Source organism: Sminthopsis crassicaudata, chromosome 6, assembly GCF_048593235.1.
Source record: "Sminthopsis crassicaudata isolate SCR6 chromosome 6, ASM4859323v1, whole genome shotgun sequence".
In the NCBI taxonomy this organism is placed as follows: Eukaryota; Metazoa; Chordata; class Mammalia; order Dasyuromorphia; family Dasyuridae; genus Sminthopsis; species Sminthopsis crassicaudata.
Genome location: NC_133622.1, coordinates 69,870,428 through 69,894,318, shown reverse-complemented (window position 1 = coordinate 69,894,318; position 23,891 = coordinate 69,870,428). Strand labels below are relative to the sequence as shown.

General features: G+C 33.4%; 1 protein-coding gene across 7 annotated transcripts in view; it reads right to left on the bottom strand.

The window, feature by feature from the left end:
- Positions 1–23,891, bottom strand: part of IL15 (interleukin 15) — a 157,904-nt gene that overhangs the window by 49,140 nt on the left and 84,873 nt on the right. For 5 of the 7 annotated variants that reach the window (XR_012483630.1, XM_074276390.1, XM_074276392.1 and 2 more), the window contains one exon: positions 20,288–20,412. Coding sequence is in view for 4 of the 7 variants with exons in the window: in XM_074276390.1 (XP_074132491.1) it covers positions 20,288–20,353 (66 nt within the window). In the remaining 3 variants the exon portion in view is untranslated. Of the gene's footprint in view, positions 1–20,287; positions 20,413–23,891 lie in introns of those variants that run through there. The other 2 variants (XM_074276393.1, XM_074276394.1) reach the window with 1 other exon arrangement.

The window sequence follows — 23,891 nt, the reverse complement described above, 5'->3', positions numbered from 1 at the left end:
CAACCATTATAAAAAAGAGTTGCTTCTTAAAAGACACATCTATTATGTATCAGAACTCCATCCTGGCTCAGAAAGCACTCTACTATCCCATGCTGGCTCCTTTTTAAGACTTTTTAATTGTAAAGATACCTAGGCTTGTTGCATTCAGGAGTCATGTATTTTTAGGTAATACTATTCAAACAATGAGACCAGAATGGTACAAACAAAATCAGTCTCCTAAAGATGGACATGATCACCTTTGTGCTCTGAAAGAAATAATTCATTTTGGTTCCCTACTCGATTTCAATCAGTATTAATCAATTTGATAGATGGAATAATTTCAAAATTCTATGTAGAAGGCCTCAGAACTATGAGCTACAGATTCGAAGTTCCCTTGCTTTAATTATAGGCCCTCCACCCTTGTTTTGCCTTGTGATGATGACCAGTTTGGCAGAGGCGACAACTACGTGGGAAGTCTCCCAAAATATTTTTGTACCTCCAAGTCATCGCATTGTCCAATGGGAGCAGATGGTCATCTTATGAGTACTTGGATAATTGACTGTGATAGCTGGTACTATTTCCTCCTGCCCAGATTAAGTGGAGATAGTCCTTGCTTCACCCATCTTGTGACCCTGCTGATATATTGCTTATTCAGTGGAATTATTGCATTCGGTAGAGCTGTTCTGGAATGACTGGACATCTAGCTGTGTAAAAATAGGGCCCAGGAAGGAGGAAGCATCGCAGATCATGAGGAAGATCTGAGGTCCACTTCATTAGAGGAAATCATGGAACCTTTAATAATAATGGCTCAGAGCTCTGCCTCAGTCTCTCTTATTGTAGATGGGATAATTTTAATCTCCACATCTCCTGGCCATTAAGCTTCCCCTCAGCATGCCATCTCAGTCTTCTACATTTTCATGATTTCATGAAGATAGTTAAAAATATCCATTTTGGTTTTTATGTTATGCAAAATCAGAGCTGAGTAGGCTTTGAATGATATGTCATGGGGTCATTTCTGGTTATATAAAAAAAAAGTAACATGTTGGGTTTTTTGCTCTATTAGAAGAGCTGTAGGTACTAAGTATAAAGAATATGAGGCAATTTTAATAATTATGGAAAAACATACCTATTCTCTCTATAAAATTTGCATAAAGATATCTGTTTAATTCTATTTATGAGCTCTCTGGAGGTCTACCAAAATGTATTTCTTAGTATTCACATAAAATGAAATCATGCAAAAAAATGTTAGTAAATTTTCACCTCAATCCAAAAGATAAATAGCAAATAAAAATAGAAAGATAAAGAGCAGGATTTTTTTAATGTAGTTATATCTTTAAAATAGGATAAGTAACTGAGATTCCAGGAAATCAAGTGACTTATATAATTAATATATTCTTTGGCTTTATCCAACCATCCAGACCTATTACTTCTCACGCTCAGGATTCTAAGAGGATTCCCTGAGGGTTTGTAATATTTCTAACACTATAGCCTAATCCTACCCTGTTATTAGGCATTAGCACCCCAATTCCATTTAACCAATTAACATCAACAAAAGGAGCATTTGCTCTGATGATATAATAAAAACAGAGTAGTACAAACATTTTCCCCTAAATCAGAGGAAATATTCTCTTCTATAAAACCTTGGTGTCTGGGAAAAAATGTTGAAATTTAATATAGCCTTGGTCCTACCAAGTTCACACTTAAATGTTCCATTCAATGTTAGTGGTTAAGTTCTTATATCAGCTAACACTAGGGTGGCTCACTCCCCAAAGTCATGTCTCTAGGCCCCAAACCGCATGGACTTCCCTCTTGCACTTTTCTCACGTCTTAAAGCTCATAATCTCTGATTTATATTTCTAGTCTTTCCCCCATAAAACAAAAGAGGAAAGCCAAGAACCAAAGCCCATATTTACAAGCACCACACCAGCCTTGAGGGAGATCCCAAGGCCTCTCCCTCTTAGAGCACTGTCTCTTTTCTCCCAAGAGAAAGGCAGGAGGAAATATTGCTCTGGTCAGCTAATACCCTCCCTGTAACCCCCTTTCTGGCTATGTAGCCACAGGCTACTTTGTCACCAAGTCACTCATGCTCCCAAACTGCCCCAAACACATCAGCATGCTCATTCATACGGTTACCCGTTCCTTAGGACTGGGATCAAAGGCCAGAATCTCTTTACACTTAAGATCTCAGTGCATGGAAGTGACCTGTAGATCCCAGGTTTTCTTATTCTTATCCCATTACTCTTTCCAATCTAACCAAATTGCTTTTTTATGACATTTCAAAGCTAGTCTCTTCCACACAGGACACAATATTTTTTCTTCCCACTTCCATAGCCTTTTCACTTGCTGTCTCCAATAACTGAAATAGGAAAAACTGAAAAAAAAAATGATATAGCCCCTATTATACTCAAGACACTGTGCTAAGAGCTTTATAAATAGTATGTCATTTAATCCTCACAACACTGGAAGGGAGGTTTACAGATGAGGAAATTAAGGCAAAGAGGTTGAGTGATTTACCCAAGATCACATAGTTGCTAAGCATAGATGATAAATTCATCATTTAATTTCCAAAGCTCACCTGCTTATCTGTTATCCTCTGAATAGTCTTCCCATCTCTGTATTTTTTTTTCAAAATGATTCAGTAGCCCTCTTGGTTTTGTTTTCCTTTTTTGAGGAGACTGATATCACTAGGCACTCCCTTCTATCCAAACAGCATTACTTAATTTTTGAAAAAAGGAAAACACAATCTTTATAACAAATAAGCACAAATAAAGAAAAATCAATCCACAATTTGACTCTTCAAAAGTATATGTCTCATTCTTCACCGGCAACTCTTCACCAATTTCTGATTTTTAAATTTTATTTTATTTCATCACTGTCCTCGATTTCAAATTAGTCTCTGTACTGGTCAGGGTTCTAAAGTTTTTCCAAGCCGTTTTTCTTCACAGTGCTTTTGCTAACGCATGTGCTATGGGATGTAGTTGTTTCCTTTTTTAATTCAACAAACACTTTCCAAAAGAGAATATTTTCACATACATAGCAGAAGGAGCATTATATGTGAAAACATGAACCTCTATTATATACAGCTAGTTTGGGGATTTTTTTAAGTATACAAAATATACTTGGAGCAGCCAAGTAATGCAGTGGATAAAATGCAAGGTCCAGAATCAGGAAAACAAATTGAAATCTGTTCTCAGACACTTACTAGCTATGTAAGGTGAGTCAAGTGACTTTTGCCTCCGTTCCCTCATTTATAAAAAAGAGATAATAATAGCACCAATCTTCCAGGGTTGTTCTGATGATCAAATGATGTAATAATCAAGAGCTTAGCACAGTGCCTGACACATAGTAGGTACATAGTAAGTTAGCTATTTAAATTATTCTCCTGAGTCTGCTCAGTTTACAAGAAGTCTATTCCAGTTTTCCCAGACTTTTTTGTAACTTTCTCCTTCATAATTTCTCAAAGAATGATGATATTCCATTATATCTATATCCCATAATTGTTACTCTTTGGGTGTATTCTCTTTGTTTCCAGTTCTTTGCTACAATGAAAACAACTATTATTCATATTTTATTTTTTAAAACACAGAACACCATCTCTAAACTAGCATCTCACTGAAACATCTTTATCTCTTCATACTTTGAAAGCAGAATTTCCATTTATTCTCCTTCTAGACAGAAATGGCTCAAAGCTTGTCCCAATGATTTGTGGGAAATTCCTAACTCATTATAATTATTTTGAAAACTGTTCTCAGAAGAATCACATGCCCTCTATCATCACCTAAAACTAACAAATTAACAAAGGAGTAGCATTCAAAGGCTTACTATTGTATTTCTTTTCTGTGCCAGGCCAATGTTCAACCTCATAATTTTCAGTTTCGCAATGAAAGCTACAAGAGGATAGGGTGTGTAGTATGCTTTTACCTAATTTCTATACCTTTGAGTTATGGAAAAAGCAGGCACTCAGGTGGTAAGGGAGAAGCTCATCAGATAATTAGAAAATGCTTTAGAAAATATGTTTAAAAGAATTGCACATGTTTATTCTATATTAGATCATTTGCTGTTTTGGAGAGGGGAGGAAATAAAGAAGGAAGAGAGAAAAATTCAGAATAGTCTTACAATAAAGAATGTTGAAAATTATCTTTACATGAATTTGGGAAAATAGAATTATATTGAAAATAAATAAGTAAGTAGGTTTAGAGTTCACTGGTATCCATCCCTTCATTTTATAAATGAGGAAAATATTCAGAAAAGTAGAATGGTTTGCTTGAAGTCACACAGCTAATGAGTATCTAACCAGGAATTCCTAACTTGCCCAGCACTGTATCCCCTATGGAAGATGTTTATTTAATGGAGGAAGAAGAATAAACTCAATATTACCCAGTGTGACTCTCCCAAAAGACATTCTAATAATTAAATATCAATTACTTCCTGTATAAGCTAACCAAACTGGGCTATTACTATTCCCCTAAATCATTCTGTCCCTTCCCACCTTTGTATAAACTTTTTATTGCTCCCAATACCTGAAATGCCCTCCCCTATTTTTGTCTCTTAAAATGCTAAGCATCCTTCAAGGTCCACTATCTTTCAGACCCCACAAAGGACATAATTTTGTAGCCTTTGTCTACATTTATCATTTATTATTATAAATTACATAGACCACAGTGTAATGGAGAGAGAGGCAAGAAAATATAGGCTGAAGTCCTGCCTTTGACACAGAGTGACTGAGCAAGTCATTGAATTTCTCACTATTCTGAATTACTCTCTTAGACTATAAATTGCAGAGTCAGTGAAAATCTGGGGTAGGCACTTATTTCTGTAGAGGAAGTTTTATCACCTGGGAGTTCCTTCTACCAAGAAAATCCCAGGTCCAGTCTCAATAACTTGTGTATGTCACCACTCAAAGGTCTAGGAGAACAAGTACCATGACTTATATTTTCTCTCAGTACAGAGGTCTCCATATGAAGTAGATGATTAATAAATGTTTATTGTTGTTTAATTCTCTGATTTCTTAATCTCAAAGAAACCTCTCTCTTCCCCACATAATATTGCTTTATTTGTCTACTATGTGCTTAAGTTTATCTTTGTATCCTGATAAGTTTTGTTTACATTTATAATTACCAGATTATAAAGTGCTTAGAGGGCAGTTTATGTCTTATTTATTTTATGTCTCCCCAACAATCAAAGGGAAATGACAGACTCATGACAGGTCTAAACAGTCTGTAATATAGGGTCAATGAAAAATTTTATAGATAAAAGCATATCTCCATGCCTTTTGACCCAGTTAACCCAGTGCTGGGCAGTCAACGACAGATAGAGTATCAGATCCTAGAGAACAATCTACAGAATGATTACAAACTTCTATTAAATTTTAATTCCCTATCTCCATCCTGAACACAGATAGTAAAATCGAATACCTTTCTCTCTTAGGATGAGATATTATAAATGGGTACCTTGTTGTGTATGCTATCAGATGTGGTGGTTGATTTTGCTTAAACTATTTTTTTCTTTAGTAAAAGGGAGTATTTCATATTTGAACATGTCTGATGTAAAAAAAATGTAGAAAAAATTAATATTGTTTCAGAGTGTTATCACAGACCAAGCCAGAGACAAATTCTGTCTACTATTTGAGGGCTAACCTATATAAGTTTAAAAAATTTGTTATCAAAGGGTGATGAATTTTTGGGTGAAAGCCATTCTCAAACAGCCTTCGATCCAATACTAAAAACATTTGCTAACTATTTATCTTATATAAGGCATGATGCTAGGTCCTGCAATACAAAAAAAAATAGTTCCTGTCCTCAATGAGATGACATTCTATAATTGCCAAGAAGCAGAAGGATTATAATCTGCCTCAATGAAAGGATGTCCAGTCTACCAAAATTGGAGTTGCATGAAGCACAGAGTGTATATATATATATATATATGTATATGTATATGTATATATATATATATATATATACATATACATATATATGTAGACAATCAAGTGTAAAGTGTATATAATCACATATATTGGATCTAACATATATTTCAACATATTTACCATGTATTGGATTGCCAGCCAGCTAGCGGAGGGGATGGGGGGAATGAGGACAAAATTTGCCACAAAAGATATGCAAGGGTCAATGCTGGAAAAATTACTCATGCACATGCTTTGTAAATAAAAAACTTCAATAAAAAAGAAGTGTATACAATCAATCAATAAACATTTATTAAGCAAAAATTTCTTCTTGTGTGCAAGAAATTATGCTAAGCCCAGGAGATATGAAGAAAAAACAAATATAGTTATAACCTTCAAGGGATATTTTCTAATATTATTATATAGAGTAATGTTATTGTATTAATTATAAAATTATTATAAAATAATGCTTTAAAGTATGTAATGCATGATCACATATGTTAACTCAGAGGAGCTTCACAACCTTATTGTTATCCTTGTTTTACAGGTGACAAAACAGGGTACATATAAAGTCAATGTCAAATAACCTTGGAATGGAAGTTTGCTGGGGAGACAGGGAAAGCTTTTTGCAGGAGGTCTCAATTTGAGTTGAGATTTAAAGGAAGAAGGGGATGTGAGCAGAGAGATCTCCATGCCCCCAGATATGGGGAAAATACAAAGGCCCAGAGAAAGGAAACTGAATGTTATGCATGAGAAATAGAAACGAGGTCAGTGGATTGGGATCAAAATAGTATATGGAAGGGGATAAAATTTAAGAAGACCAGAAAGGTAGGAAAGAATCAGATTGTGAAGAGCTTTAAATACTATTCTTGGTAAGGTCTGGCTCAGGCCAGTCCAATGGTAGTTTAAATTTGATACTGGAATGAAATGAGACATTTGTAGGTCATTTAAGAATTAAAGGAGGAAAATTACTTAGCTATAGAAAACAAAGTCTGAAATTGAGGAAGACACTTCCTGTTGATTAATGAAGCAAAGCTGCCTTACATGGGATGTTCTGATAGCAAGTAGCAGATCTGAGATTTGAACTAAAGTCCCCTGACTCCAAATTTAATCTGAAAGCCCAATACTCTCCATTCCAGCTGCTGGGATGTTTCCTGATCATCATTGACTAAATACATGAGATGCAATTAGAAAAGGAGAACCATATGCTGAAGGAAAGGGGTAGGTCAGGATTTATACCAGAGAAGGGAAGGAGAGAATAAGAATCTAGAAATATTCCCAGGAGAGACTGGCTTTCAGCTTTGATTTATGTGAAAGGATCTTAAAGGGTGCCAAACAATTTTAAATGACTGTAGCTCACATTATACAGCGCTTTGCAATTTACAAAGCATTTTTTTCCCAACAAATCTATGAGGTATATAGTTCAAACATTACAATGCTGATTTTATGGATGATATAACTGAGACTTGGGTGGTTTTTATAGCTTGCTGAAGGCTACACAGTTAGTCATTGAACCAGGACTCATAGGATGCATAAAATCTTGTTGCTGGAAAGAACCTTGGGGATTATTTTATTCATTGGTCTCCAAAGTTGGGGCCATGACCTAACTCTAAGGGTTGTGAGTTCAGTCAATCAGAGGGAACAAAAATGGGAAGAATCTCACTCTCACTGTGATAGCTAATCATTGGTGATATCTCCAACATAGCCACACTTCACCTTCCCAAATACAGCCCAATCTTCCCTCATTCCCCTCCTTCCCATCAGATGTGTAATGATCCAACCTTCTCCTTTCTGAGATGAGCATCAGTCCCACAGAGTGGTTGCAATTTATCCCTGACAATATCTCTAGGAATATTGCCTCTTCTTTCCTATTCCCTCTCCCACATCCCCCTAATCAGTATACTCACAATATGGGGGGGGAGAAATCTTATTGATAGTCATGCATGAACATGTTTGAAAACCACTGATCTAATTGAATTCCCTCCTTTAGTTGCATAATTCAGAGGATCAAAGTGAAGATCCCTTGTCACCCAAAGCCTTATTCCTGAATCTGTAAGCCACCATTAGGCTCCCTCCTTCTTGCAAGTATTCTGCTGCCAAGCTTCATGATCTTTCCACTGTCCCACTGGTGTAGATGGAAAATTACTAAACTCTTGAGAAAGGAATTTTCCATTATAATGACAAAGAAATATGGTACCAGTTGAACAATGGAATAGAGGAGGAAGTATCTGTACTTGTTCATGTCCTGAATATAGAGAGATAAGAGGCAAAAACATCCAAAAGTACCCCAAACTTGGGGCTTGGAGGGCAGAAGATAGAGGGAAATAAATTAGACAGTGCCCAAAATTAGCATTAAAAAAAGCTTAGCAAAAAAAATTATATATAGTACAAAGAAGATAGAGCTTAAAAGATTTATTTTTGGCAGTGATAAAAACTGGAATTTGGGATACAAAGTAAACAGACAATGAATCCTCACATGGGGTTTTTCACACTGTGTTCCATGGACGTTTGCTAGGGCTCTGTGGGATGTCTGGCAAGTGGCTTGGGGCTTAAGGCCATTTGTGAAATTGCTGTACCTTTTCATTTTTAATGTTAGTGACTGAGGACATAATTTCTGAATCCAGTTCCTTTTCCTTCAAGTTTTAAATTACTCTTTCACATCTTTGCTCTGTGGGGGCGAATTTGTTCCCACAGGCAATCAAGGACTGAAACAGAATAAACAGAATAAATGTCATAACCTCTAGGAAGAGAATTCATGACTATTTGTTTTTTGTTGTATTTTGTTATTGCTTTTTTTATTGTTGGGGTTTTTTGTTTTTGTTTTTGTTTTTTTAACTATGGCTTGGATAAGGAATACCATCAAAAGGAAAGAGAAATATTACAACCTTGAAAATTTCCATCCAGATGGATATGGTATTGGGGAAAGAGAAAAAGATTTGGTATTGAAGAACTTGGCTTCAAACTCTAGCATGCTATACTTGGATAATTCATGAGCTCGGTGCTTCAATTGCATATAAAATTAGAATCATAATATCCATAAATGTACTATAGTTGAACTGATTTTACAGGGTTGGTTTAAGCATAAGTCAGATTCACACGAATTACCTTCATTCCACTATAGTAAATATTCATTAGACATAAGCAAAACAGGAGCACTTTCACTGAAAAATCAATCACAGACAGACTTTAGACTAGGTTTGACGCTGATCTGTTCTGTGTCTTTGGAAGTCAATGGATTAACTGGGGTCACGTTGCACAGAAAATCTATTTAGAATAGTTGAAAAATGTGGGGCTTGTGTAAAACCAGTGAGCTAGTTGGAATGGAGGGTTCAAGTGTCTGGCAGAATGGAGACTCAGGAAACAATGCATCTGAGAAGGAATTGCTTGATGGGGGAAGGAAAAAAAGCCTGGTCTTAGCTTTACTTAGTCTCAGTCTCCTCCCTCCTATCTTGTGAAATTTGGAAGTTGTGAGAATAAGACTTTTCCTTGGAGTTCTAGCACCATCCCTGGAAGAGTTAAAAGCACTGTCCATTTTAGCAATCAAGAACAGACTGAATATAAGAAGGAAAAGCAGGTCCAAGGCTCTACAAAGAGCCTAGCAAAAAAGATACACAATATCTAAAAAAAAATCTTGAGGACTCCAAGAAAATGACTCCCAGGTACAATTAAAATTAGACAATAAAAGATAATGACTCCATGAGATATCAAGAAACAATAAAAACAAAAAGTCAGAAAAATGAAAATATAGAGGAAAATGTGAAATATCTCATTGGAAAACAGATCTCTCCTTGATAATTTGAAAATCATCAGATCACCTGAAAGCTACCATCAAAAAAAATTGTCTATATTGTCATTGTCTATCTTTTAGAAATATATAGTTTCCCTGATTATCTCTTTTTATTAGGTCTATTTTTTTTGTCTTTGCATTTTCTAAGATTTGGAATCTCTAGAACCTGGTTTTACTATTCATTGTGGGTCTCTTTCAGGAGGTAATCAGTGGATATTTTCAATTCTATTTTACTTTCTAAATCTATGACATTGAGGGCAGTTTTCCTTTATGGTATGTAAAAACATTTTTTTTGATGGTAGCTTTCAGGTGATCTGATAATTTTCAAATTATCAAGGAGATCTGTTTTCCAGATTAGTTACTTTCCCAATGAGATATTTCACATTTTCCTCTATATTTTCTCCAAAAGTTTATTATGTCTTACTTTTCTAAGATTTTTTTTCATTTCATTAATTTCTTTCTTATTTATTCTATGGCTACTTAAATCTCTGCCATATTTTTGGAAAAAAATGAATGGGAATAGTAAAAAATATACCTTTTCTTCAGCTGTATCTGGAACTTCAAAAAAAAGTTGACCATTGGAGAATGCAAACATTACCGCCAAATGCAATGCCTTTTTCATCACATAATGCAATTAAAATTACATTTAATAAAGGGTCATAAAATCATATATTAAAAATTATTGAAAATTAAATAATCAAGACAAAGTGGTTCAAAGAACAAATCCTAAAAAAATCAATAACTTTGTTAAAGAGAAGGACAATAATAAGACAATATACTAAAATTTGGAGAATACATCCAAAGCCATATTTAAGGAAAATTTACATCTCTAAACATAAACATCAAAAAAATAAATCTCATCAATACTTTTTAACAAAACAAAAATTTTTTGATAGCTAAGCCAAGGAGAGAAAAATTAGAGAAAGAAAAACTATGGAACAATTTTCCTAGTGAATATTGATACTAAAATTTCAAATAAAAAATGAGAAATGAGATTATAGCAATATATCATAAAAATCATATATATTATAATCAGATGGGATTATATCAAAAATGCAGAGCAGTCTGAATATTAGGAAAACTATTAGCATAATTGACCATATTAATAACAAAAAATAAAAATCACGTCATATCAGTCAACACAGAAAAAGCTTTTGAAAAATACAAAACCCATTATTAATAAGAAACACTAGAAAGTATAGGAATAAATTGAATTTTTCTTAAAATATCTGAAACCAAGAGCTATCATTATCTGTGATGAGAATAAATCATAATTCCCCAGTAAGATTAGGAGTGAAGCACGAATACCCATTATCACCACTATTATTAAATATTATCCTGAAAATGCTAGCTATGACAATAAGAGAAGAAAAAGAAATGGAAAAACTAAATTGGCCAATGAGAAAACAAACTATCACTCTTTGCAATGATATGATAGTATACTTAATGTACTCTACAGAATCAACAACAACAACAATAACAATAAAACTAGTTGAAACAATTAACAACTAGCAAATTTTCAGGACATAAAATAAATCCACATAAGTCATCACCGTTACCAACAAAACACAGCAGGAAGAGATGGAAAAAGAAATTTCATTTAAAATTTCTTTGGACAGTATGATATATTTGGCAGTGTATTTACTATGACACACCCAGGGACAGTATAAACACAATTACATAAAACTTTTCACACAAATAAAGAATAATTGGAGAAATAATAATTAAATTATGAGCCAATATAATAAAAGTGACAATTCTATTTATATTAGTTTACTTATTCAGTTACATACTAATCAAACTGTCAATGAATTATTTTATAAAGCTATAAAAATAATAGCAAAATTCATCTATAAAAACAAAAAGTCAAGAATATCAGGAGAATAAATGGGGAGAAAATGTGAAGGAAGAAAGTCTTGCAGCACCAGATTTCAAACATATTTCAAAGCAGTAACCATCAAAAAATAAAATAAATGTGATACTGGCTAAGAAATAGGAGTGAATCAATGGAATATTTTATGTATATAATAAACAATAGTAATGATCATAGTAATACAGTTTTTGATAAATATAAAGATACATATTTTGGTGACAAGATCTCATTATATGATAAAAATTGTTGGAAAAATTAGAAAGCAGGCTGGTAGACATGAGGCATAAGCCAACTGTAGTTAGGAAGACTCACCTTTTTGAGTTTAAACATGGCCTCTAAAACATGAGCTGATATGTAGAGGTCACTCATATCACTCCAAATTTCAAAAATGCCAAAAAAAAAAAAAAAAAAAAAAAAGGAGTCTGGTAGGATCCCTTCTTTGCCCATTATTCCAAATAATTTATTTAATATTAGAGAGTTGATCTTTACATGTTCAATAGAATTCACTTATAAAAATCTGTCTGGTCTTGGTATTTTTCCTAAAGAAGCTCAGTTATGTCCTATTCAATTGATTTTTTCCAAAATAGAGTTATTTAGATATTTGGGGTCAGCTAAATGGCACATTAGATAGAGTATAGGCCCTGAAGTCAGGAGGACATGAATTCAAATCTAGACTCAGATACTTAACACTTAACTAGCTATGTGACCTGAGCAAGTCACTTAATCCCAATTGCCTTGCAAAATAAATAAATAAATAAAAATATAAAAAAAGTTAAAAATATATATTTTATTTCCTCTTCTTCTAATTAAAGAAGTTCGTTTTTATAAATATTTTCCCAATTCACTTAAATTGTTAATTTTTTTTACATATAACCAGGCAAAATAACTTCTTATAACTGTTTTGATTTCATCTTCATTAGTGATATATTTACCCTTTTTATTTTTAATACTAATTATTTGGCTTTCTTCCCTTTTAAAAAAATCATTTAGCCAATAGCCATAAGACCATTCCTTAATTTTATTTATTGATTCAATGGTTTTCTTATTCTATATTTTATTAACCTTATCTTTATATTTTACTGTTAGAAAAAATAATAAAATTCATTTGGAAGAATAAAAGGTCAAGAAAATCGAGGGAACTAATAAAAATTTAAATGAAATAGATTTTAAATTATATTAAACTATATTACAAGGTAGTAATTATTAAAGCAATATAGTAGTGGTTAAGGAATAAAAAGGTAGAAAGACAATAGATATATGCTTCACAACAGCAAATGACTTGTAGCATTGTGTTTAACAAGTGTAAAAACTTAAATGTGGGGGATAAGAATTCATCATTTGGTTAAAAAAAATATTGGGAAAGCTGGAAAAGTCTGGTAAAAACTGGGCATCAACCAATACCTTATACCATTTACCGAGATAAGCTCAAAATGGACATATGACCCAGATATCATAAGAAAATTTAAAGATCACAAAACCTATTACTATCAGATTTGTGGATAAATGAACAATTTATGAATGAACAAGAGGTAGAGAGCAGTATGAGGTGGAAAATGATTACTTTTGGTTATATTAAATTTTTTAAAAGTTTGTACAAATAAAATAAATGTAGCTAAGGTCAGAAGGAAAGCAGAAAATTGGGGGAAATAATGGTTTCCTCAGATAAAGGCCTCATCTCTAACATTTAAAGAACTTGTAAGAAAATGAACCATTCCCCAATTAATAAATGGTCAAAAGATATGAACAGGTAATTTTGCAATGAAGAAATCAAAACAATTTATATTACTGAAAAACATGCTCTAAATCATTATAGATTAGAAAAATGAAAATTAAAACAATCTTGAGGGATCATTTTTATCTAAAATCATCAAATGGGAAAGAGATCATCAAATGGGAGAGACACAAATGTTACGGGAGATATAGAAAAATTGGAACCCTAATTCACTGCCGGTGGAATTCCCAACAGATCTAGCCAGTTTGGAGAGCAATCTGGAATTATGCCCAAAGTGTTTTTAAAGTACCCCTACCCTTTAGCCCAGAAATACCACTTATAAGGCTATTTCCAAAGATGAGTAAGGAAAAAGGAAAAGATCTTATATGTTCTAAAATATTGTCTCATTGTGATAGCTTCAGAAATCGTGTTTTTCCCCATATGACCACTTAGTTATAGGCATAAAATACAGTAATCGAATAATTGAATAATCTGATAATAGAAAATGCTCCTATTTATTTTACAAAACATTTTCTCCATAACCTCCTTATGAAATGAAGATTGTGTTTGGTATTTTTACATTAAAACCATTTTTCCACTTTGGAATTAAAGTTTTATCTTTTAAGTGATAGGAATCTATTTGTTTTCCTTCATACTGCCACTCCTTAGAAAAAGAAAAAACAAAACAAAATCAAATTCATCATAACATACATGCATAATCAAGCAAAACAAAATCTTATTGGCCATGTTTAAAAAATATGAATTATTTTGCATAGGATTTGCATGGTTCCCTGGAATCATGGATGATCATTGCATTAATTATATTTCTTACAGCTTTCAAAGCTGTTTTTGTCTTTACAATTTTATTGCTATTATATAAATTGTTCTCCTGGATCTACTCATTTCATTCTTCATATTCTTCATATATAAGTCTTTAAAATTTGTCATTTTTAGAATGTTGTTTTAGTATAAATTGTTTTTCTAATTCTTCATCAGTTCATACAGATCTTCCCAGTTTCTCTGACACTATCCTCTTCATCATCTCTTATAACCCAATAATAGCCCATCACATTTATATATCACAATTTGTTCAGCTATTCCCCAATTTATGGGCTTCCAGTGTTTGTGTCACCACAAAGAGTTGATATCAACATTTTCATACACATAGCTTAGGGGCAGGAAGGAAAAGAAAAAGGGAGAAGGGAAAGGGCATGCAGAAGAGGGCAAACAGGTAGAGTATGGCAGAGAGAAAGATAAATCATTTATTAAATACTAATTATGAGTAAGGCAAGAGAGGATATACAAAATTTTCTCAGTTTTCCTATTTTCTTTTTTTTTTTATTAAAGCTTTTTGTTTTTTCAAAACATATGCATGGATAATTCTTTGACATTAACCCTTGCAAAACCTAGTGTTCCAATTATCCCCCCCCCTTTCCCCACCCATTCCCCTAGATGGCAAGTAGTCCAACATATATTGAACATAGTATGTTAAATCCAATATATGCATCCATATTTAGATAATTATCTTGCTGCACAAGAAACATCAAATCAAACTGGGGAAAAAATGAGAAAGAAAATAAAATGCAAGCAAACAACAACAAAAAGAATGAAAATGCTATGTTGTGATCCACACTTAGTCCCCACAGTCTCTCTCTGGGTATTGATGGCTCTCTCCAACACAAGATCATTAGAACTGGTATGGAACATCTCATTGTTGGAGAGCCACATCCAGGATACATTATTTTTAAAGAAGTTTAATTGATATAAATCGATCTTCACACTGAGATTAACAAAAGTCAACTCAACAAGCATTTATCCAACAAGCCTATTGTGTTCTAGGAACTGTGTTAAGCACTAGAGATACAAAAAAATAAAAATAAAAAGCCATAAAATGTGTTTTAAAGGAGTTCAAAGTATGGGAAAGAAAACATGAAAATAATCAAGTACAAAGAAGATATAGACTACATAAATTGGAAATAACCTTAGAGGGAAGGCAGTAGCATTAGAGCAATTTGGAAAGACTTCTTAACAGAGGGCAGAATTTTAGGTGGAACTTTAAGGAAGCCAGGGAAGTGGCAAGATTGAGATAAAAAATGAGAGAATGTCAAGTACAGGGAGACAGACCTTGAAAATGTACTGAGTCAGGAGATGGAATGTCTTATATAAAGAACAAAAAGGAGGCCAGTGTTAGTTTTGCAAAGTATGGAGAAGAGTGTCAAGTCAATTCAAGAAGTGTCATAGGACTGGAAAAATAGGAAGGGATCAGGTTAAAAAAAAAAAAAGACCTTATATATTTGGTCCTGGAAGTAATAAGAAACCACTGGAGTTAACCAAATAGAGAGGCAACTATGCTTTATGAACATCAATTTGACAGCTGATTGAAGGATAGACTGACAACACTATTACTTTGTCAATCAGAAAAATAAAGAAGCTCAGTAAGGACTCAGTAAGACATCATACTGGGTTCAAATGCAGCCTCAAACTAGCTGTGTCACTTAATCCTGTTGGTCTCAGTTTCCTCATCTGTCAAATAAGTTGGAAAAAGAAATGGCCAAAAAACAAAACAAAACAAAACAAAAAACTTCCTGCAAAGAAAACCCCAAATGAAATCGCTCAAAATACTCAATAAATCACACAATAATCTGGATGTGATCTTTTAAAAAGCCCACAATCAAAATATCATTTCTTGAAATCTGAAAACTTTAGTTTAATAAGTTGTATTTTATTTTAAAATGTTAAGGTTTCAGCCAAGTTTCATTATAAACAAAGATAAATGTGAGCGTCAACATCCTGAAAGAAACAATACAGTATAATTTCTGGGTTGATATTTGTGAACAAAAAAGAATCTCTTTTTTATAAATGTACTGTAAAAACAAATCATCTCATCTCAACCTGCAATCAATAAAATTCAGTTAGGAAAATACACTCTTTAGTAATCTACCCAAATTGAGAAGATAAATGGGTTCATTAATTATAGCCAGTTAATGGGATCCTCCAAATTACTTCTATCGATTTTAGTTAAATCTGGTCGAGTTAAGGAACTCAGATTGTTGTTTTTTAATACTTTTCTATAATGCCATGGATTGCGGCCAATTTTTTTTTAATGGACAGAAACCACAAACTTCCACAGATATACTATATAACCACATTTCTTGTCACTAGGTGACCTACTGGTCATAATTCCTATAGCTTGTTGCACCTAGTCAAGCATAAATGTCAGAAAGCTCCATCCTATGCTCATAATTCAAATGCCTGCTTTAGCCTCCTTGAGGCTTGCAAAGTCAGATCTTGGTTTATGTTCATTTTCAGGGTATTGTGACATTTGGGATTTTCTTACTTTCTTATCAAACTGCTTCACAATTTTAAAACCTTTATTTTATCCAAAGCATATATTTTATTTAAAATTTTTCTCATTTGCATCTCTAGTTAATAGGATTCTTTACAAAACTTGTTTTACTAAATCCTATGGAGAATGTTTCAACAGAATCATATCTTTGGATAGGAACTTTATCTGCCTTTTTCTTCATTATTTTTTTCCTAAGTCGTTAATGAAATTCATATTGTCTCCAATACATAAAATACTTTATCTTATCCTTATGTTTGGAATATACTAAATCCTTGCCTCCAGGTATATTTAGTAGCCTCCTTTAGTGCTCAATTTAATTGCCACCTCCCACATGAGGCCTTTCTTCATCCCTGACCCTCTCACTTCCAATAATTCAAAAGAGCCTAAGGGTTTTCTTTGGGGGGGGAGAGAAAAAAGAAATATATTTTCATTTATTCATCTGTTCAATTTCAATATATGTCAATCTTTTGTCACATATGAATGTGCATGTATGTAAATTATGAACATATGATGTGTGTATACATACCTATATGTATATGTGGTCATAGATTCACCCATTCTATATTCATAATTGTTTACCTCTTGTTTCTTTCATTAGCATGAAAACTCCCTGAGGACAAGGATAATTTTTGCCTTTGTAGCCCCAGCACTTAGCACAGTTCCTGGCATATAATAGATATTTAATAAATGCTTATTGACTCGATCTGACTATATATAGGTAAATACATGTTTTAGGACTCATAGTAAAAGATATATGCTATACACACACACACACATACATACATACAGACACAATACATAGAACCCAAATCAATGTGAAATGAGTTCTGGATTTGTAGAAAGTGATTGCAGGTTTAAATCCCAGCTCTTCTATCTTTCCTGTTTGCTTAACCTTGGGCAATCACAACTTCTCTGTACCTCAGTTTCTTCATTTGCAAAATGAAGGCGTTGAACTAGATCAAAGCTTTTTAAACTGCAGGATGTGCCCCCATGTCTCATAACTGAATGTGGAGGTCACAAAATTATGATTTATTATCAGCAAATGTTTGATTTATGTATTTATCTATATATCTGGGTCATATAAAAATTTCTCAGGTAAAAAATGGTCGCAAGTAAGAAAAAGTTTAAGTACAGACTAGATGACCTAATATTCCTAAATTCATGATTCTTTGAGCCAGTCACACTGACCAGCAAAGAAAAATCTGTTCTCCTTTAGTTTTCATTTCAAAGGAACTCAGTAAAACATACATATATATATATATATATATATATATATATATATATATATACATATATTTGCATATATAAACATTTGTCTCTATAACAAGAAGGCAAGATACCCATGCTACTAGAAAAACAAAAGGATGCTACAAATGAATACAAATGTTTCACTACAGAAAATACTATTATGATAGGGTAGATGGTCCTATATAATATTACTTTTATGCCTTATATGAGTCATATTATATTAAGTAATAATTACATATAATAATGTTTTATATATTATGTATTTCCATATAATGACATTCCTAATTCCATGTAAAAAGTCACAAAAACAAGCACTTTCCTGATTTAGCTCCAAAGAATTGTCTTCAAGTAGTAAACATATGGTGGAAACTAAAAGTTATTCAATCCTACTACCACTTCATATCTTCCCTTCTAAAGTAACCCTCCATCTATCCTGTATTTATCTTGCATATACCTATTAACATTTGTGTTGTCTCTTCCTTTACAATGTAAGCTCCTTGAAGGCAGGTGGCATCTGTGGCTATGAGAAAGAATTTTCATTCTTTCTTTTTTTTTTTTTTTCTTTTACCCCCTTTTAGGTCCCCAGCACTCAGCATAATTCCCAGCTTATAAATATGTGCTTAATAAATGCATGTAGATTGACTAATTGTGATAGCACTCCTATCACTCTCTAGCTTATCTCTGTGTTTTTTTTTTCCTAAAACATTAGGCCAAGAACTAAATATAACACTCCAGATGGAGTCAGACTTAGTAGAGTAAAATGGCAAAAAGCCAACACAAATACTGATTTGTCTCGCCTTTATCACCGTAAGTTACACTCCTGGGGAAAGCTATCAAATTAGGTGATCACAGCACCAACAGGAAAATGGAATAAGAAATCTCTTTAACTACAATGTATTCATAAGTTGACTAGAAACCAAACTTGATTTTCCACCTTTAAGATTCTGGATTTTTAAATATGAATAAGCAACAACTACTCGTTAACTCTTCTCTTCCCTTCTAACCTCTGATTTGTAAACCATCACCTTGAGAAAATTTCAGCTCCCAAAAAACTCAAAAATTTAATTCAAAAAAGGACCCAAGACTTAGGAAGAATATGATGATTGATACCTCCTTCTTTCCTCTAATCAATTCAGAGCATAGGTTGTAATAGTTGCTAATTCAAAGTAAAGGAAATAAACCATTAGTTACTTTTTTCCAGATCCCACAACTTGACAAAATAGCAATCTTCCATGACCACAAAACATTTAACTGTCCTAAATTGTTCAGGACAGTGGGTTTCATTTTTGACATCTTTGATTTTCTCAGAGTTCATATGGATGACAACACCAAGAAGTGTTTTGAATATGATAATCAACATCATCATGGATTTGGAAGAGCTCTTAGAGAAAATCTAGTCTAGTCCAAATCTGAATAAGAAGGCCTACCACCACTACCACCAGCAACAATTGCAACAGCAACAGCAACGATGTATCATAGCTAACAAGTAGAAATCCAACCTTTTCTTGAAGATTTTCCAGGAACTTCCTACCCAGGTAGTGGAATCCATTTATGGAAATAATTGTTTTTCATTAATTTAAATCATTTATTTAACTCATTCTAACTTTTTTCTAATGAACCTCATTGTGTTCTTGGAGACTAAAGAGAAAGATCCCAACCCAACTTGCAATAGAGCCTCTTAAAAGGCTTATAAAGAAAGTTATTATTTCTCTTCTACTTCAGCCTCCAAGCAAAGCATTAGGCCCTACAAATAATTCTCCTATGACATGAATTCCAGGCCTTTCACGGCTTCCTTAATCTGGACACTGACCAGTCTGCCGATATTCTTTCTAAAATACGGTGCTCCAGCAGTGAGCACAATGCCCTAAGTGTGGTCTGCTGAGGCCAGAGTACCCTGAATGCCATACCACTCACATGAATACTAAGATTGAATTCACTGTCTTGGCTGCCAAATGTCTCTACATCAAAAACTGTGTCTGACTATTTACTGATAAAGGGGATGATTAGAAAAGAGTCTAGATAGCATAGTTAAAACGAGAGAAAAATACTGAGGGAGACATTTTCTCAGAGACCTGCACTGTGGTTGCTCATCAAAAATTGTCCATATATTCATACTTTAAACTTAGTTTGAAATATGGAAGCAAGATATTAAAAGCAACAGCAACAATAAGAAGTTGACTAAAAGTTAAATCCAACTCCAATTCAAAGTAAGAACTAACTACTCCAATAGTATAATCTCTTGAAAAGTAGAGAATTGTTTCCACTGCTCTTATTCCTCAAAAGGGACCAAGTAAAATTACTGATAAGATTCCAATTCTGCTTCTGCTGTCAGGTGCTGACATTATGCCATCTGCCTTTAAGCAAAGTATCATGACCACCATTTTTCATTATTATTAGCCATATAACTTTTTTGCATTGTATTGAAAAAATTTTTAAACACTTACCCTACCCCCAATAGATTGGCTGTATGCTCTCGTTGTCTTCCGTGGTACCCGTGACATTACCAGCATGGTGCATGATGCTGCAACATTACTCCATGGAGCCAGATGGCTGCATCAGGAATTGGACTCTATAGAATTTAAAAGGAAAATTAAAAAAACAAAAAAACAAAAAACAAAAAAACAAAATGTTCTTTAGCTTTAGCGTTATGGTTCCAAAATCAATAACAAAACAGGGTTTTGTTACAAAAAGAAAGTTAAAACAGGGATAAGAATAGCACTGTCATGATTAAAATTAGGGTAAACTGAGGCACAAAGTACCAAACACGTGACTCTTCAGCCAACTAAGAGACTACAAGGAAGGATTTGCCAGCCTTTACATAGTTTTGACAAGAAAACAAAGAACAGGAAGCATCAAAGATGGAAATGGCCACAAATTCTGAAGTATCATACATGGTGAAAAACAGTATGATTGGATGGAATTCTGGAAGGCAGGGCTAACAACAAATCCTCCTTCCATTTTGTTCTTATGGAAAGCTTATTGGTGGTGTCCACCTGAATGGCTAGTTAGTGTCAGCAATAACAGATTTCCTGGCATCCACCTGCATCTTGTAAGGCTTGTTAGTGAGATAACAGATATTCATTATTTGTGTGGGGATATGCAAAGCTGATAATGTAATTGAGTCTATAGGACAACTGGATTTTAAATGAGTTCAGAGAGGAAAAACTGAACTTCTGGACTCATGAACTTCTGAACTTAACTCAGGAAAAAAAAATAAACAGAAACGTGGCTGAGATTGTTACATAATAGAATCAAATAGAAAATCAATACTTGATTTTCTACATGCAGATACATCTTCTCTTAAGCTCACCTATTCAGTTCCTGAGAATCAATCAGGCTCTGATTGTTCCAGGCAGTGTAAGGACTTTTGAAAATAGAACTCATATTTATAGTAAACATGTATTTCAGTTTGGGGAGTAGAAAACCTCAGTCTTTGTTTTAGATTGTTAAGTTCCTTGAGGGTATAAACCACATATACAGTACCTTCCTAAGAGCTAAAATGGCTCATTGCAGATGCAATCTGACAAAGAATCAATCAACTAGTCATCTGTCCCCAACAGTTCTGGGTACTGGGAATGAAAAAGACAAAAACTGTACCTTTCTACCTTCAAGGGGTTTATGTTCTATCAAGGAAGCAACATATATGTATAAAATTAATATAAAATATAAAAACAGAAAGCACTGAAATCTCCATGTGGGAAGAAGCACTAGTAGCTGGGAGAGAATCCTAAAAAACACCTCACATAATAGGTGGCTCTCAAGTTGAGCTTTGAAAGATGCTGGAAGTTCTAAGTAATAGCTGATAATAATTGGTGGCAATTAGATAGCACTTTATTGTTTGCAAAAACTTTACATGTGTTATTTCATCTGATCACCAACAGTCCTGTGAAGTAGTTATCCTATTTTTTACAAATGAGGAAACTCAAATGGGGAAATCAAGTGACTAACCCAGGGTCACGCAACTAGCGAATATGTAAGACAGGATTTAAACTCTGATCTTCCTCTTTCCAAGTGCTATATTGTATACCAGGCTTCTGAAACTTTTTGCCATACACAACCTTGTTTGGCTTGAGAAATTTTCATGTGACCCCAAATATACATAAAACATATAAATGAAACATTTACTGATAATAAATCATAATTTCATGACCCCCACACTTACTTACAAGATTCCATATAGGGTTGCAAACCATAGTTTAAGAAACTGGGCTCTCTATACCACCATGCCAATCAATTGCCCTTTAAAAATGCAGGTAAATATATTGGATTTAACATATATTTTAACATGTATAACATATATTGGATTACTTGTCATCTAGGGGATGGAGTGGGGGGAAAGAGGGGAAAATTTGGAATACAAGGTTTTGCAAGGGTCGAAATTTTATCCATATTGAAAAATTATCCATGTGTATGTTTTGAAAATAAAAAGCTTCAATAAAAAAAAACAAACACTACATAACTTTTGGTCCAGCAGAACTACTACTAGGTCTGTATCTCAAAGAGATAATAAAAAAATGGAAAAGGAGCCAAATTACAAAAAAAAAAAAAAAAAAAAAAAAAAAAAAATGGAAGAAAAGAGGGAGTGCACTCCAATCATGAAGATTTGCTCATGAAAAGTCACTAAGACAAGCATATATATATATATATATACATATATATATATATGTATGTATGTATGCTGTATATATAGCACAGCATGAAGGAGATTCTTGTATAATAATTCTGGAAAGGTATGCTGGACCTAGACTATAAAAGGCTTTGAATGCTATATAGAAGAGATTATACTTGATCTTTGAAATAAAAGACCACTACCGGAGCACTGTGAGTCAAGGAATAACATGATAAGAAACATGGTTTAGGAATATGGCTTTGACATCTGTTTGGAACATTAGCAAGGTAGAACAGTATGAGAGAGAAGTGATGAGGGCCTCAACCTCGATTATGGTCCATGAGGGGAGAAAGGGAACAGAAGCCAAGTGGCAATTGAGGTAGATCCAAGAGAATTTGGCAACTGAGTATCTGGTATGAAAGAGAATGAAGGGTTGAGAATGACCATGATATTGTACCCTGGATAACTGAAAAGACAGATGGTGGGTACCCTTAATAGAATTAGGGAAATTTTTTAAGGGAGCATTTGAAAAGAAATAGAATGGGTTAACATTAAGTTTAGGATGGCGATGGACATCCAATGGAAAATGGCCAATAGGGTATTGATGATGATGTACAGAAAGTTCAGATGAAAGACTAGAACTAGACATGTATATCTGCAAGTCATTTGCATAGAAATAATTGAGGCCCTAGGAGTTTTAGTAAGTATTTATTTTATAAAGTTTACTATTATCACATTTTATACTCATCTAACATGCTTTTTTTCAAAGCCAGTTTTTTTAAAGACTAAAAAATAACATCAATTATAGACTTACTCAAGTTTTAGATAAACCATGTGAAATTTTAAAAGTTAAGGCAATCAATATTTGAATCAATATACTAACTTATCAATTGCTTTATTTAAAATAATGAATAAACTTGATATTAAATTATGCTATTCTCTAGAAGAGCAAATAGAATCACAGATTAAGAGCTGAAAGAAACCTTAAGAGGTCAAGCTAGTCAAACCAGCTTGTATTATAGACAAGGAAACTGATTGATACAGAGTGATTCAATAAACAGAATTCAATAAAAATTTAAGTGTCTACTACGGACATAGTGCAGCTAGGTAGCACAGTGGATAGAATAATGGCCCTGGAATCAAGATGATATGAGTTCAAATGTAGATCTATAACACTTATTAACTGTGTGATCTTGGGTAAGTCAATTAACATAGTTTGCCTCAGTTTCCACATCTGTAAAATGAGCTGGAGAAGGAAATGGCAAACCATATTTCATATTTTTCCCAGGAAAACCCTAAAAGAGGTCATGGAAAGTCAGACACATCCAAAATGACTCAACAACAACCACTAACAAATCACTAAGAATTGCCTTAAAGATACAAAGACAAAAATGAAATAGATCCGCCCTTCAAAGAGTTTACATCACACTGGGTAGGAT